The sequence below is a fragment of the Pelodiscus sinensis genome, chromosome 1 (assembly GCF_052426305.1).
Source record: "Pelodiscus sinensis isolate ZL-2025 chromosome 1, ASM5242630v1, whole genome shotgun sequence".
In the NCBI taxonomy this organism is placed as follows: Eukaryota; Metazoa; Chordata; order Testudines; family Trionychidae; genus Pelodiscus; species Pelodiscus sinensis.
The window spans coordinates 142,073,704-142,088,636 of record NC_143052.1 but is presented as its reverse complement, the minus strand read 5'-3'; the positions used below and the strand labels follow the sequence as shown (position 1 = coordinate 142,088,636).

The following is a 14,933-nucleotide window of genomic DNA, read 5'->3' as shown; positions in this document are numbered from 1 at the left end:
CTGCATTAATTGCAGGCACTTGCACAGAGCCCAGAATCAGATGTGCGGGGCTGCCCCTTTGAAACGCTGCCACATTTCAAAGCGGCAGCGCCGCACTGCTGATTCCCGGCTCCTGCTGCGCTGCCCTTTTGAAACACCGCTCTGGCATTTCAAAGGGGCAACACTGCACAGAGCCCAGGGTCATCCTGGGGATTCCAGATGATCCTGGGCTCCCCACTGTGCTGCCCCTTTGAAATGCCACTATGGCGTTTCAAAGGAGCAGTGCGGCAGGCAGCCTGGGATCAGCTGTGCGGCACTACCCCTTTGAAACACCACCACAGCATTTCAAAGGGGCACCGCTGCACTGAACCCGGTGTCAGCTGGGGATTCCAGCTGATCTCGGACTCCCTGCTGGGCTACCCCATTGAAACGCGCCACTGCATTTCAAACGGGCAGCACTGCAAGGAGCTCGAGGTCAGCTGGAAATTCCAGCTGACCCCAGACTCCATGTTATGCTGCCCCTTTGAAAAAAAGCAGTGCAACACAGCTGATCACAGCATTTCAAAGGGGCTGATCCCAGGCTCCCCGCCTACAATATTTCAGTGAAGTGAACTGAAGTTTTTTTCTTACAGTATAAATGTTTTGTAATAAAAAATAAATATAAAATGAGCACGATACACTTTGTATTCTGTGTTGTAATTGAAATCAATATATTTGAAGATGTAGAAAACATCAAAAAATATTTAAATAGATAGTATTCTTATTATTGTTTAACTGTGTGATTAATCATGCAATTAATTGTGATTGATTTTTTTAATCGTGATTTATCATGATTCATTTTTAATTGTTTGACAGCCCTAACAAATTAGTTAATAAGTAAAAGGCAAGAGACCTTTGAAAACTTTAGTAAAATATTGACTTTTTGGTAACAAGCATTCCTTCTGAATCTGAAGGAAAGGGATTAGAATAATTCACTGGCAAGTATGTTACAGCCCCACTATGTGTCTGATCCACAGAGGATATGAGTCTGTTACAGCCTAAGCTACAGAGCTTTAGTTCGTGGCAGTTCCTGCTTTGAGTTCTAATGGTCTGGATTCAATTCTCAATGTGCTGGCCAAGAGGGCAGTTGTCACTGGTGATATTACTTGAAAGTATTACTTTATTATTGCATTCTTTAGAAGAATTCAGTTCTTCCCTACAGAAATTGAACATTTTTACAATATTAGATAATTGGCTTCTTTCCCCAATACTGCTGCTGTAATTTATATCTGTATTTCAGCAGGAAGATGTGATGAGAGCTGACTGAAAGAAAAGATAAATCTTCTATTTAATACTGATTATTTTTTAAGGCAAAATGCTTATTTCTGTCCAGATATTTCTAGGCCACACAAGTGAGATGTAATTAATTATTAAAATTCAGGGCAAAGTAAGAAATATGTTACATGTTTCAGGCCTCTTTCCAGTAAAAGGTATACTTGCATAATTATCAGAAACAACATATATTTTTAATTACCATGATGGCAAAGCTTTTCCTATACAGTATTTCAGATAATAATCAAGAGGATCCTTTCATCAGTTGAATGTTGATTATGACACTGAATCATCTGAGCTGTTGAATCTTCACTGTCCTTTTATATACTTTAATTTTTGTTTATTAGTTTCTTATGTTATCATCAATAACATATTTTTGTTTCATATCTTTTTTCTCCAATAGTGATGTGCTTGATTTTCCCATTAAAAACTCTCATGTGTTCATTTTGCTATTTTTCCATTTGTTTTTTATTTGGGGAGGGGAGTTGTCTATTAATGCTTATTACATTGATATAATATTTTAAATTGATAAATAAAATTGAAAAATATGACAAATGAGGAGATAACAGAGATTACACACCCAGGGCAAAATCCTGATCCCTCTGAAATCAATGGCTAAATTCCTATTGACTTCAGTGTGTCAGGATTTTGTCTTATAGTATAACTTTGGTGCAGAGGAGCTTGATACTTGTTAGTTTAATTAAAGACAGGCTTGTGTGACAATATGGATAAATATAAATACATATAGTTGAAAAGGCATTTTTTATGCAAACACACTGCTCTCACATAGTTGACTTTTCAACAAGAAGTCCTGTGGCACCTTATAGACTAACACATTTATTGGAGCATAAGCTTTTGTGGGCAAAGACCCACTTCGTCAGATGCATGTAGAGGAAATTCCAGAGGCAGGTATAAATATACAGGCAAGAGAGAAGAAACTACTTTTATAGTTGGATAGCCATTCACAATCTTTTTTAAATCCTAAATTGATAGTGTTAAATTTGCAAATGAATTGTAGAATTTTCTTCAGGTTGTCAGGTTGTCTGTAGGCGAGGACTGGCCTGTCTTCCAAGGTCTGTGAGACCGCTATGCTTACCTACATGCCTCCAGCTTCCATCCTGGACACACCACACAATCCATTGTCTACAGTCAAGCACTAAGGTATAACCCCATTTGTTCCAACCCTTCAGACAGTGACAAACACCTAAAACATCTTCACCAAGCATTCTTAAAACTACAATACCCACCTGAAGAAGTGAGGAAACAGATTGACAGAGCCAGATGTGTATCCAGAAGCCTCCTATAAAACAGGCCCAACAAAGAAAATAACAGAACACCACTTGCCACCACCTACGGTCCCGAGCTAAAACCTCTCCAACGAATCATCAGTGATCTATGACCCATACTGGACAATGATCCCTCATTCTCACAGGCTTTGGAAGGTAGGCCAGTCCTCACCTACAGACAGCCTACCAACTTGAAGCAAATTCTCACCAACAACTATACACCGCACCACAGTAACTCTAACTCAGGAACCAATCCCTGCAACAAACCTCAGTGCCAACTCTACCCACATATCTACACCAGCGACACCGTCACAGGACCTAGCCACATCAGCCACACCATCACAGGCTCATTCACCTGCACATCTACCAATGTAATATATGACGTGCCAGCAATGCCCCTCTGCCATATACATTGATCAAACTGGACAGTCCCTACATAAAAGAATAAATGGACACAAATCAGATATCAGGAATAGTAACATACAAAAACTTGTAGGGGAACACTTCAATCTCCCTGGACACACAGTAGCAGATTTAAAAGTAGCCATCCTGCAACAAAAAACTTCAAAAACAGACTTCAAAGAGAAACTGCAGAGCTACAATTCATTTGCAAATTTGACACTATCACTTTAGGATTACACAAAGACTGTGAAGCCAATTACAAAAGCAGTTTCTCCTTTCTTCGTTTTCACACCTCTACATCAGCTTCTAGAAGCTGGCCACATCTTCCCTGACTGAATTGAACTTGTTCTCTCTGGCCTTCCTCTTGATTGGTACTCCTTTCTTTTCATGTGCCTATATATACCTGACTCTGGAATTTCCACTACATGCATCTGATGAAGTGTGTCTTTGCCCACGAAAGCTTATGCTCCAATAAATCTGTTAGTTTATAAGGTGCCACAGGACTCCTTGTTGTTCATGCAGATTCAGACTAACACGGATACCTCTCTGATACTTGACTTTTCAAAACATCACTAAGGGCTCGACTACAGAGCAGAGCAAAAGTCTAATTAAGCTGCACAACTTGAGCTACATCAATTGCGTAGCTTAAGTTAAATAGCTTATTTCGGCTTTTGGCGCTGTCTACACAGCAGAAAGTTGAAGGAAGAACACCCTTCCTTCAACTTCCCTTACTTCTCATGAAATAAGGGTTACAGGAGTCAGAGTAAGAAGTCCTCCAGTTCACCGTTATTTTGAAATAATGGCTTGCAGTGTAGACATACTCTTTGTTATTTCAGAATAATGTCAGTTATTCTGAAATAATGCTGCTGTGTAAGCATGCCCTAAAAGAGCAGCTAAATGTGATGGATGCAATTTACAGGTATTTTTCAGAAAGATTATTTAGGAAAAACCACAAAGTAAGAAGAAAAGTTTTGTAATGGTACAAGAATAAATCAAGGCCTAGAAAACAAGTAACTATAATAAGGCTACACCCTGAAAACATTAATACTATGATGCCTCAAAGGGTAGTACTTAGCCTGATGTACTTGAATATTTTAAACTGTTAATTCATGGAGCAGATTTGGAACAGAAAAAGATTGGGCTTAACCCTAAGAAAAAAAATCCTATCTCAACTTCACTGCACTGTTTAGGGCAGAAACAAAGAATTTTAGTAGAAAAAAATGCCAAAAAGAATTCTGGGTCCATCAGAGTGATTATTCTCCATCATACTCTTCTGCCTTCTCATTTTATTGCATCCTGTTTAGTTAATATCAATCTTTTACATTGCTTCTGTTAATCAGATTCAACACAGCGCACACAGCACACACAGAACAGACCTGAGCAGAGAACTCCAGCATCTTCACCATGCCCACAGTTATGCTGACCCCATCCTCTGGAGGAACAGTCCCGAAGATAGGATTCGCTTCCAGAGCAGCTCACATCATCCAGCCAGATCTTCCCAGACCCCTGCCCATAATGAGCTGAGCCAGGTGCACTGATGGCATGTCCACATGCCAATTCCTTGCAAACAACATTGGCATCTGATGTGTCCCAGGAATCATCACAGACTGTCCCCCAGGTGTTGTTGTAATAAATTTCCACTCTCCCGGCACATCTATCTACTCCATTCACCAGTCTGATTTGCTTGCTTCCTGTAAGGAGAAATTCTAGATGCAATCAAAGAAGAGGATGTTTTCTGAAATCTTAAAAATACCTGTGCTATAATGATGATCTCAGCAATCATGACTGTAAATATAGGTATCATCTCCTACTTACGAGGCAGTTTGCATATTCCAAGGCAGCTTTAATACAGTCAGTGGTGTTTGATTCCCACCTTGCTTCCCTCCCCATACATTCATATTCCTTGTTTCTCTGGGTTATCTGCTTGGAAGCAAGTCTGCTTTGTGAATTCTTACAAAATTAGGTCTACACTGAGTATGTCTCCGCTGCAGAGTTTTTTCGAAAAAATGACTATTTTTCTGAAAAAACTTCACTTACGTCCACACCGCAATTGTGTTCTTTCGAAAAAAACTGAAAGAACAGAGGGGATTTTCCAACATTGGTAAACCTCTTTCTATGAGGAAGAAGCCTTTCTCCCAAAGAGCTCTTTCAGAAAAAGGCGTGTGTGGATGGGGAAGAGGGAGTTCTTTCGAAAGAAGAGGAAAAAGCACAGATGCCCTGGTGGCCACTCATCCTTAGTAATCACTGCTTAAATGCGAGATAGATTCAGTGTGGATGCTATCTTTCGAAAAAGCAGATCGCTTTTTCTCTTCCAGAAAAGCTTCTTTTGAAAGAAGCCTGCAATCTAGACATAGCCTATGTGTCCAATATACAGGCAGTCCCCAGGTTACATGGATCCGACTTACATTGGATCCCTACTTACAAACGGGGTGAGGCAACCCCACACTAGTTGCTTCCCCCCAGCAGACCAGGGAGATGCGAAGCTAGCGCCCTCCCCCCCCCCCCCAGCAGACCAGGGAGACGCGGAGCGGCTTTTCTCAGCAGACACCTCAGCTTGAAAATAAAGGACTGAGGGAAGTGAGGTGTGGGAGAATAAAACTGAGCTCTGGAGAAATGTTTGGCTAGAGTTTCCCCTACAATATGTACCAGTTCCGACTTACATACTGTGGAAGCAGGCTCTTTGCTGGCCAGGCCTCTCGCGCGTATTGCCATCCAAGCAAAAGGTCAACTTCCCCTTGATGAAAACCCTTACACTATGTAACTTAAAGGTCAGCGACGAACAGGAACCAAAACCAGACCTAAAAAGTTCATGTAAAGTTCATGCTGGTTGTGCTGACTGTGCCATGCCCAATAAGGCAGAAAAGGAAAAACAGGAAACCATCTCACCCCCTTACCCCTGTCACTTAGCAGACAGGGTCTGCTAGCCTATCACAAAAAGTGGGCAAAAGCTCTCTATAAAACAGCTACCCCTCCTCTATCAAATTGAGGAATCCCGAATAAACATTGGATGGCGGAATATGAGCCAGGTTCAAGGACTGATCACCCGAGGGCCACCTCCCGCTCACCGAACCAAACGAGTTCCTGTAGAGCGTAACGTATGCCAAGCATAACAAATACCAAATATGTTGTTGTTGTAGTTTGTGTGTCTGTTAAATGTAAGTATTGTTATCTGAAATTGTTTAGAGGTATTGTTAAGTAGTAGTGTTAAAAGTTTTAGATAAATGATTAGTCTTATAAGTAAGACTGATGTAAATGTAACTGTTAATAATCCCTAGTCCCTTGTTAACAACTATTGGGATTTAGAGAAACCTCAAAGAATTTTCTTCACTGTATTGCATTTTGCTTTTTGGACATTCTAATAATTATTTAGTGCCTACGTATGTAAGAAATTGATAAAATCATAATTTATACGTAGAAGCCCTTTAATAAAAGTTTAAAAGATATTTAGTAATAGTTTGCCTGTTTCTGCGCCTTCCTGGGACTAGCCACATTTCCAAACCTTTTACTTTAAACCACACATACAAATTCAACTTAAGAACAAACCTACAATCCCTATCTTGTACTTAACCCGGGGACTGCCTGTAGTGGACTATGAGTTTCTAAAACACAATCTAAAAATTAGTTGGTTTCAGATTGTGCTTCTTGTAAATTAAAGACTATTAAACTTCTCATAATATTTCTTATGACAAATAACAATGCATCATAGATATTTCTTTTTTTAATTTAAAATTATGGCTTTTCTGTTTTTTGCCCATACAGACAACCAGCCTTGGTTGCAGGTTGTCTCTGCATTTCCACTCTGACTGCGCTAAACCATATCATCATTAGTGCCTCAGTTTCAGCTCAATTTCCAGTTTCAAATTTCCCAGTTCAATAGTCTGAGTTTTTCCACAATTTGAAGTGATAGGAATTAAATTAAATAAACTATTTCATTTTATATGTATAGCAATATTAAAAACTTTAGTTAGGTTACAAAACAGTGATTTTGGCCTCTGTTATAGCTGATGTCATCATAATAAGAAAAATCCTGGGGTTCACACATTTTGAGGGAAGGTGTGTCCTGTCCTACAATTCCCCACAGTCTAGGAGATGGATCTTAACTCTGTTGCTTATCATTTTTTCTAGCATTTATTCCTGAAAAATTTCTCCTTCTGAGCAGAGAGATTTTTCTCAATCACATTCAATTATGTTCTGATTTTCCATCTCCAGTAGCTAACATTCATCTCTCATATTCATTCCTTATTAATCAGTGAAACAAAGTGTTCACAGAACAGACCTGAACAGAGCACGCCTGCATCTTTATGATGCCCACAGTTATGCTGCCCCCAGCCCTTGAAAGGACATTCTGAAAGAGTGGATTCGGCTCCAGAGCACTTCAGCTCATCCATCCAGATCTGCCCGGACCCTTGCCCATAATGAGCAGAGACAGTTGCACTGATGGCGTGTCCACATCCCAGCTCTTTGCAAATGACTTTGGCATCTGATAGGTCCCAGGAATCATCACAGACTGTGCCCCAGTTGCCATTATAAGAAATCTCCACTCTCCCAGCACAGCGATCAGCTCCATCCACTAGTCTGACCTGATGGCTTCCTGTAGGGAAAAATCTTTAAAGTCAATGGACGCTCTTCAGCATTTTTGAAAACCAAGCCACTTTGATATATTATACTGGTTATTATGTGTATTATAGCACTGCTTTGGGGCTCCAATCATGATTGAGGTTCCATAGTGCTAGATATTTGCTAAACACACAATAAGAGAGAGTCCCTGTCCTGAGAATCTTACAATCTAGTTAGACAAGACAAAGGATGGAGGAAAACTATACAATGAAAACCACTTTAACCACAGTATGTAATTGAAACCACTGAAGCCAGGGGGTGCAACAGCACCCACTGTACTCACTCCTAGTTCCAGCATCTATTCCTAAATGGTAGGAGCTTTGTTGGCAGGACCTCTCCCACTAAAATAGTGCTGGGTACGCTGTCATTTATGCCACCAAAACGTATGTTTTTTCACACTGCTGAGAGACAAAGGTTTTTCTGGCAAAAATGGTAGCACAGACTTGGCCTTAGACTTGGTACTCTATGACATTTTGAGTAAAAAAAATAGTATTTAAAAAACTGCATGACACATTAAAGGGATTTAAAATTGTCTGATAGGTCTAAAAACATATTTATGAATGGGAAATCCTCCTAAGTGGGATAGGGATCACTTTTTCACACCACACTATTTAAATATTTTTATCAATATCATAGAAGAAAATACAAAACCATCACCAATAAAGTTTGCAGATAACACAAAGATTATGGGAAGAGGACAGGCTACAGATACAGAGAAAATCTGGATCTAGTAAGCTAGGTTCAAGCAAACAATCTGTGTTTTACTAAGGCAAAATGAAATATAAATGTATGTATCTAGGAGCAAATAATGGAGGCCTTACTTATAGGATGGGTGACTCTATCCTGGGAAGTAGTGTCTCTGACAAAGATTTGGAAGTAGTAATTGATAAAACAGTTGAACATGATCTCCAGCGCAACACTGGCCCAAAGGGCCAATGCCATCCTTGGATGCAAAAACAGAGGACTCTTGTGCAGGAATAGTGAGGTTATTTACCTATATATTCGGCACTGGCATGACAGTAGCTGGACTACTGTGTCCAATTTTCTGAATATAGAAAGATTCAAGAAGAGCACTGATAAACACAGTTCAAAGCAGAGTGACAATAATGATTAAAGGACTGGAAAAATGCCTCTAGTGATAAGCTAAATAGATGGAGCTCCTTGAGCAGGTTAAGGGATAACAATCACAGTCAACAAGTACCAACATGGTAAACAATTTTTTTTTTATTACAGGCTCTTCAATCTAGCAAGCAAAGATAGAACACAGTCTAATAGCTAGAAACTGAAGCCAGACAAATTCACAAAGGAATTTTAAATCAGGGAGGGAATTCAGCCGTTGGAAAAATTTAGCAAAGGACATGGTGGATTCTCCATCACTGGAAATCCTTAAATCAACATTGGATGTTCTTCTAAAAGATATGCCCTAGTAATTATTTTGGAAGTCCTATGTCCTTCTTTTATAGGTGGTCAGATTAGAGATCACAATGGTCCTTCCTGGCCTTGAAGTCTATGAATCCATGAATTATTTTCCTGTTAATCAGGTTCAATAGAGAATTCATTATACACACCTGAACAGACAATTCCTACATCTTCATAGTGATGACAGTTATGTCGATCCCATCCCCTGGAAGGGCATTCCCATAGCTTGGATTCATTTCCAGAACAGTTGAGATCATCCAGCCAGATCTTTCCTGGTCCTTCCCCATAATGTCCAGAGAGATTTGAAAGAACAGTGTATCCACATCCAAGCTGTTTGCAAACAACATTGGAGTCTGATAGGTCCCAGAAATCATCACAGACTGTCCCCCAGATACCGTCATTATAGATTTCCACTCTACCAGAGCACCGATCAGTTCCATTCACCAGTCTGAGCTGTTTGCTTCCTGTGGGTAGAATCTCTGTAGTTAATATGTCTGTTCCTATTGAACAAGACGACAGTGCTTTAAGTAATCAGAAATAAAACAACCGATCAAACTGACATTCTTGATGATGCTGTCAGTGGTGATTTTCAAGTGTATTAAAGGGAACAATGTCCTACATACTATATATTTCCAAATGTCAAAAGCCTTGTTGTTCCTCATTTAGCTTTTAGGGCTTATAAGTAAGGTATACTTTATGCCCATAGGTTGTGTGACAGAAATTTATGACATTTAAATATTTGTTCTTTTCTGTATTGTCATACTCTTTGTGATTCAGAAAAACTTCCATTCAGCAAGAGTGTCACCTACCAGCCCTCTGCTTTTGGGAGCCAGCGAGTGACATTCATGAAAAACCATCCTTCCCTCCCACCCCTTCCCCTAAGCCTTTGCTGGAATCAGACAAAGCAATGAAAAGGCCAGGGAAGAAACACCTAAACTAATTAAGGAAACACCCCAGCCTCATCTGCATTGAAGATAGAACTCATTAGCATACAGAATGGAGACCAGCTCTTCCAAGGCAGGAACTGCAGTGAACTATGGGATACCGAAAGCAGAGAAGCACTGCCTGATGGGAAATCTCTACTCCAGATGCTAATGAACCCAGGCCTGCCCACACCCAAATTAGTCATTATCAGACCAATTCTAGTAACGATCCTATTGATATCTAAAATACTGAAACTGCCTAGATGCATTGTGACCTCGTTCAAGGAACATCACCCATAACCAAGGATTATCAGTCCCTATTGTCTCTCCTCTTTCTCTTTGAACTATCCCTATAAAAACTCCTATCCTTGCCCCAGGAAAAACTGTTCTGATACCTGGATTTAAACTGCATCAGTTCCATTGAGACTTCTTCATCTCCTGTCTGATCGTGCTGGGGGCTCTGTTCTGCTTGTCTCCTGCCCTCTAGACCCCGGGCTACCATCATCATCTGGGAACCCCAATCAGTGCAAGCTCCATGGAGTAGTGAGCTCTCTCTGGGTATGTCTACACTACAAAGTTAGTTTGAACTAACTTTCATAGGCGCTACACTAGCGCTCCGTTAATTCGAACTTAATTTGAACTAACGGAGCGCTTAGTTCGAACTAGGTAATCCTCATTCCACGAGGATTAAGCCTAGTTCGAACTAGCTAGTTCGAATTAAGGGGTGTGTAGCCTCTTAATTCGAACTAGTGGGAAGCTAGCCCTCCCCAGGTTTCCCTGGTGGCCACTCTGGCCAACACCAGGGAAACTCTATTGCCCCCCTCCCGGCCCTGGACCTCTTAAAGGGGCACGGGCTGGCTACGGTGCCCTTGCCAGGTGCAAGCCTGCCAGCACCCAGCCAGCAGATCCTGCACCTGGCACGGATCGAGCCACCCACCTCCTTTTCCCAGTCTCCCCCAGTTTTGTTCAATAAAGACAGATTCCATTTTGGAAGACACGTTATCTTTATTTTGTACATCAAGAAGAGGGGCTAGGGAAGGGTAAGTGGAAGGAGGTGAGGGAGGAATGGGGCACGAGCCCCCGATGGGGAGGACTAGGCTGGCTCTGTGGGTTTCTGGGGGTGGAAGCTCTCCTGCAGCCCCCCAATTGCCCCCTCTCCCCAGATGGCAGCCTGCGGCAAGTGCAGCCGGGCTGATGGCCGAGTGCTGTGATGTGCCCAGTGTGGGCACTCAGGGCACTCCAAGCCAGGACTGCTTTGCAAGCGGGGCACCCCTGAGAACTGTCTGTCCGGGGTGGGAGTCGGGACCCTTTAAGCACAGCCCTGGGCTAGCCTGAGACAGCATCTCCACGCTCTAAGTCCTCCTCTGATGGCCTGCCAGCACTGCTTCCGGCCATCCTTAAGCCCGGTTCAGGGTCCACTTAATGTGGACATGCTAGTTCAAATTAGCAAAACGCTAGTTTTTTAGTCTGGATCCGTTAGTTCGAATTAACTAATTCGAACTAAGTTAGTTCGAATTAACGTTGTAGTGTAGACGTACCCTTAGAGCTCTGACTTGCGTTTAAGACAGAGCTGCAGCCCTCAGGGCAAGGCATCAAAGAGTTAGGACTCAGGCAGGAGTGAGCACCAAAACAGTCTAGGGTATCAAAACAGGCCTCTTGGCCTAAAGAGGAGGAGCACTGCCATCCCTGGGGTTGGGTGTCAGAGGGCCGGGGGACATGGGCCCATCCGACTCCACTGCATCCCACCCAAGGCTCCAACACTGCTGGAGTGGTCACCCACTGCGCCAACAGGAATTTATCTACAACATAATGACTCACACTCTGGCAGCAGAACTGGATGAGAGTTTGGTCCTCCTAGACTACTTCCTTCCACAGTCTGGGGCTATGTCTAGGCTGCAGAGCTTGTCCCGGTATCCTGGAAAAGCTCTACCATGTCCAAGGAAAAAAATGTCGGAAAAGCGGACTAATTTTGTTGGCAACCCTGTAAACCTCATTTTACAAGGAAGAAGAGATGTTCTGAAAGAGGGTGTTTTTTCCAAACTTTGGCCACGTGCAGTTGGGTCAAATTTCAGAAAAGCCTCTCTCAGAAGTAAATTGGAAAAAGAAAGGCCATTTGTGTGCCAAAAATGGCGTTTTTTCCCCCCAATTTATCTTTGTAGCGTAGATATAGCCTGGGTATAGTCCAGTGGTCCAATGATCCCCCATTTCCTTGAGTCTCTGAGCTGCTGGTAGCTCTGTCAGCTCCTCAGGGTCCTCACCTGCCTCCCCTGATGACAAGGTGTCAGTCCATGCCAGGGGGAAGTGTCTGCTCCCTAGGAGAGATGTCTGCTTTCTCCAGGGTGTAAGCAGCATCTGCACTCCAGGGCTCTTTCTTTTTTACTTCCTGTCCCACCCTGATACTTCCAGCGAGGAGAGCAGGGTAGATTTGTCTCTGCCCATCCAGGGGAGTTTTGTCGTGCTTCCTCACACTCCAGTTCAGAGGGAGGCTACTTTATTGCACTACAATCTCTCTATGCACAAAGATTCTCCCTGCATGAAGAATGGGAATAAAACCTCCCTTCCTCACTAAGAAGTGATGAAGATTATTGTTGGAAGCAAGAAAACAAGGCCTGGTCAACGTTATGCTAAGGAAAGTTAACAAAGGCTAATTACATAGGCCTCTGAGTATCCTTGACCAGAACCAGGAATGTGGTTCAAACAGAAGCGCACCCTCCATGCTGGCTTAGGTTATAAAAGTAAGATAAATGATAAATGACATATTTGTACCTACTGTAAGTAGAACAGCTTGCTTTGGGAACTGGTCAGTGACTCCCTGTTTCTGTTTCCCTTCGCTGATCTTACCTCCCTATTTTTGCCCCTTTGTGCTCAAATCCCTTGTCTCCTTGTTCCTGGTACCTGCCTTTTGTGATTGATAAGAAAGTTGCTGATGCATTATGAAGCGCTTCTGGCCACAATGAATGGTTGGCTAAGATATGCATAGATATTAAAAGTTTTAGCAAAGGGGGTAAGTGGCTTGGGTGAAGAGCTTATGACGCGACGGAACGGTCTTTATAAGCCTACCTGTTACTAAAATCGGGGCTGGTTCTCTTTGGAGACGGGCCACTCTCTATTGTTGTGTGCACTCTTCAATAAAGAGCTTGTGATTGGCCTTTGCTGGTGTTACCTGTCTCTTTGCGGTCAGACAACGAACCGAGCCGTCTGGGCTAGAGTCCCTGACATTAATTTATTAAAATGTGTCGGACATTCAGATACTACAGCAATGAGTGCCACAGAAAAGCTCTTCAGAGATTTGATAATATGATATCCAGTGGAGGGTTTTGTTGGTTTGCAATAAATATGGCCGGGAGACAACTGAACAATGAGGATAACAGTTGAACAATGAGGATACTGAACAGTTGCCACATCCTGTGCATTGAAAGAGAAAGGTTTCAGAAGAAAAAGTATTATGGGATTATATAAAAAATGGCATCATAATGCATATGCATAAGGTGACAATATTAAGTTTGTACAACAAACAATTAGTTCTGCAGCACCTTAGAACCTAATAAAAAATGTTGATGGTATCATGAGCTTTAGAAGTGGGTTGTGCCCATTAAAGCTCATGATACCATGTGCATTTTTGTTAGTCTCTTAAGGCTAAGTCTACACTGCAAGGTTTTTGCAAAAACCTGCAGAGTGTCCACACCTCAAATGCGCTTTTGCACAAGTAAATCGGCAGTGAAACAGCAGAACAGAGGGCTTTTGCCGGTGTAGGTAAACCTCTTTCTACGAGGCATAACTCCCTTTTGTGCTACAGCTATTGCACAATAAGGCAAGTGTGGATGCTATGGGAAAAAGCACAGGTGCTCTCATGGCCATTCTGTAAATGGCCATCTGAACTTTCTTGCGCAAGAGCATCCAGGCAGTGTGGCCGCTCTCTTGCACAAAAGCACATGGCTTTTGCAATGCGCTTTGAGGTATGGATGTGCTCTTGCACTAGATGATTTTGCACAGAAACACTTGAGCAAAAGGCTTCTTGTGCAAGAAGCCTGCAGTGTAGATGTAGCTTAAGGTGCTGCAGAACTATTTGTTGTTTTCAATTTTTTTTCAGTTATAGACTATCAGGGCTACCCCTCTGAGACTTTTAAATGGACAAGTAGATTTTCCAATTTGAATTGACACTTGCAAATGGTTACACACACTAATCCCTTCTACAACTCCCAGAATTAGGATAGACTGCCCAGCACATGCAGCTTTTTCAAATAGATCATGATCTTCACAAGGTGGAAGAGCACTAAGAGTACTTATTTTATCAATCTGATCAATTCCACCTCTATGGTATCGGGGATTACAACAGAAAAAAAATATGCAAAGGCATCAGGGCCTAAATTTTAAAAAGTCAAGTAAGTATCTAAAAATGCAGCTAGATGCCTAGTGAGATTTTCAAAGGGACATTAATGGAAATGAGGCATGTAAAATCCATTTAGTCAGTTAGCTGGCTAAACGCTATGTTAAATCGGTTAATCACTTAAATGGGGGGAGGGAGGCACTGCAGCCTGGCTAGACAGAGCTGAGCGCCATGCCGGTAGGAGGCAGAGGGCGGCTTCTGCTCACCCAGGCGCCGCTGTTCCTCCTACTGCTGCTGCTGGGCGAGCCAATGGATCTGGCGCCAACAGGCAGAGCAGCCTGCGCTGGGCATCAGTGGCAGCTAGGGGGGCGTGCAGCCTGTGTGGCCAGGAGAACATGCGGGGCCGCAGAAGGTGAGACAAGCCCCCTCCGCCCCTCAGCGAGTCCCTCCCTGCTGTGGACCCTCCTGCTAGTGGGGTGCGGAGAGCGCCCTATGAGAGAACCTGACTCCTGTCATCCCGCCCCACCTACCCTTCAGTCCGCCAACTGCCCCGTTCCTGCCTTTGGGTGCTCCCGCAGGCCCGCTCTCCCTGAGTTGCCCTGGGGAACTAAGGCTGCCCAGGAGCCACAAGGCGCCTGCTGAGTGGAACCAGGAATGAAAGCAGCGCAG

General features: G+C 42.7%; 1 protein-coding gene across 1 annotated transcript in view; it reads right to left on the bottom strand.

The window, feature by feature from the left end:
- LOC102455180 (scavenger receptor cysteine-rich domain-containing protein DMBT1-like) overlaps nucleotides 1-14,933 on the bottom strand; it is a 93,199-nt gene that overhangs the window by 37,182 nt on the left and 41,084 nt on the right. The window contains exons 13-15 of the mRNA XM_075903235.2: nucleotides 9,164-9,478; nucleotides 7,255-7,569; nucleotides 4,355-4,669 (exon numbers count right to left, since the gene is read on the bottom strand). Of these exons, the coding sequence (XP_075759350.2) occupies nucleotides 4,355-4,669; nucleotides 7,255-7,569; nucleotides 9,164-9,478 (945 nt within the window). The remainder of the gene's footprint in view (nucleotides 1-4,354; nucleotides 4,670-7,254; nucleotides 7,570-9,163; nucleotides 9,479-14,933) is intronic.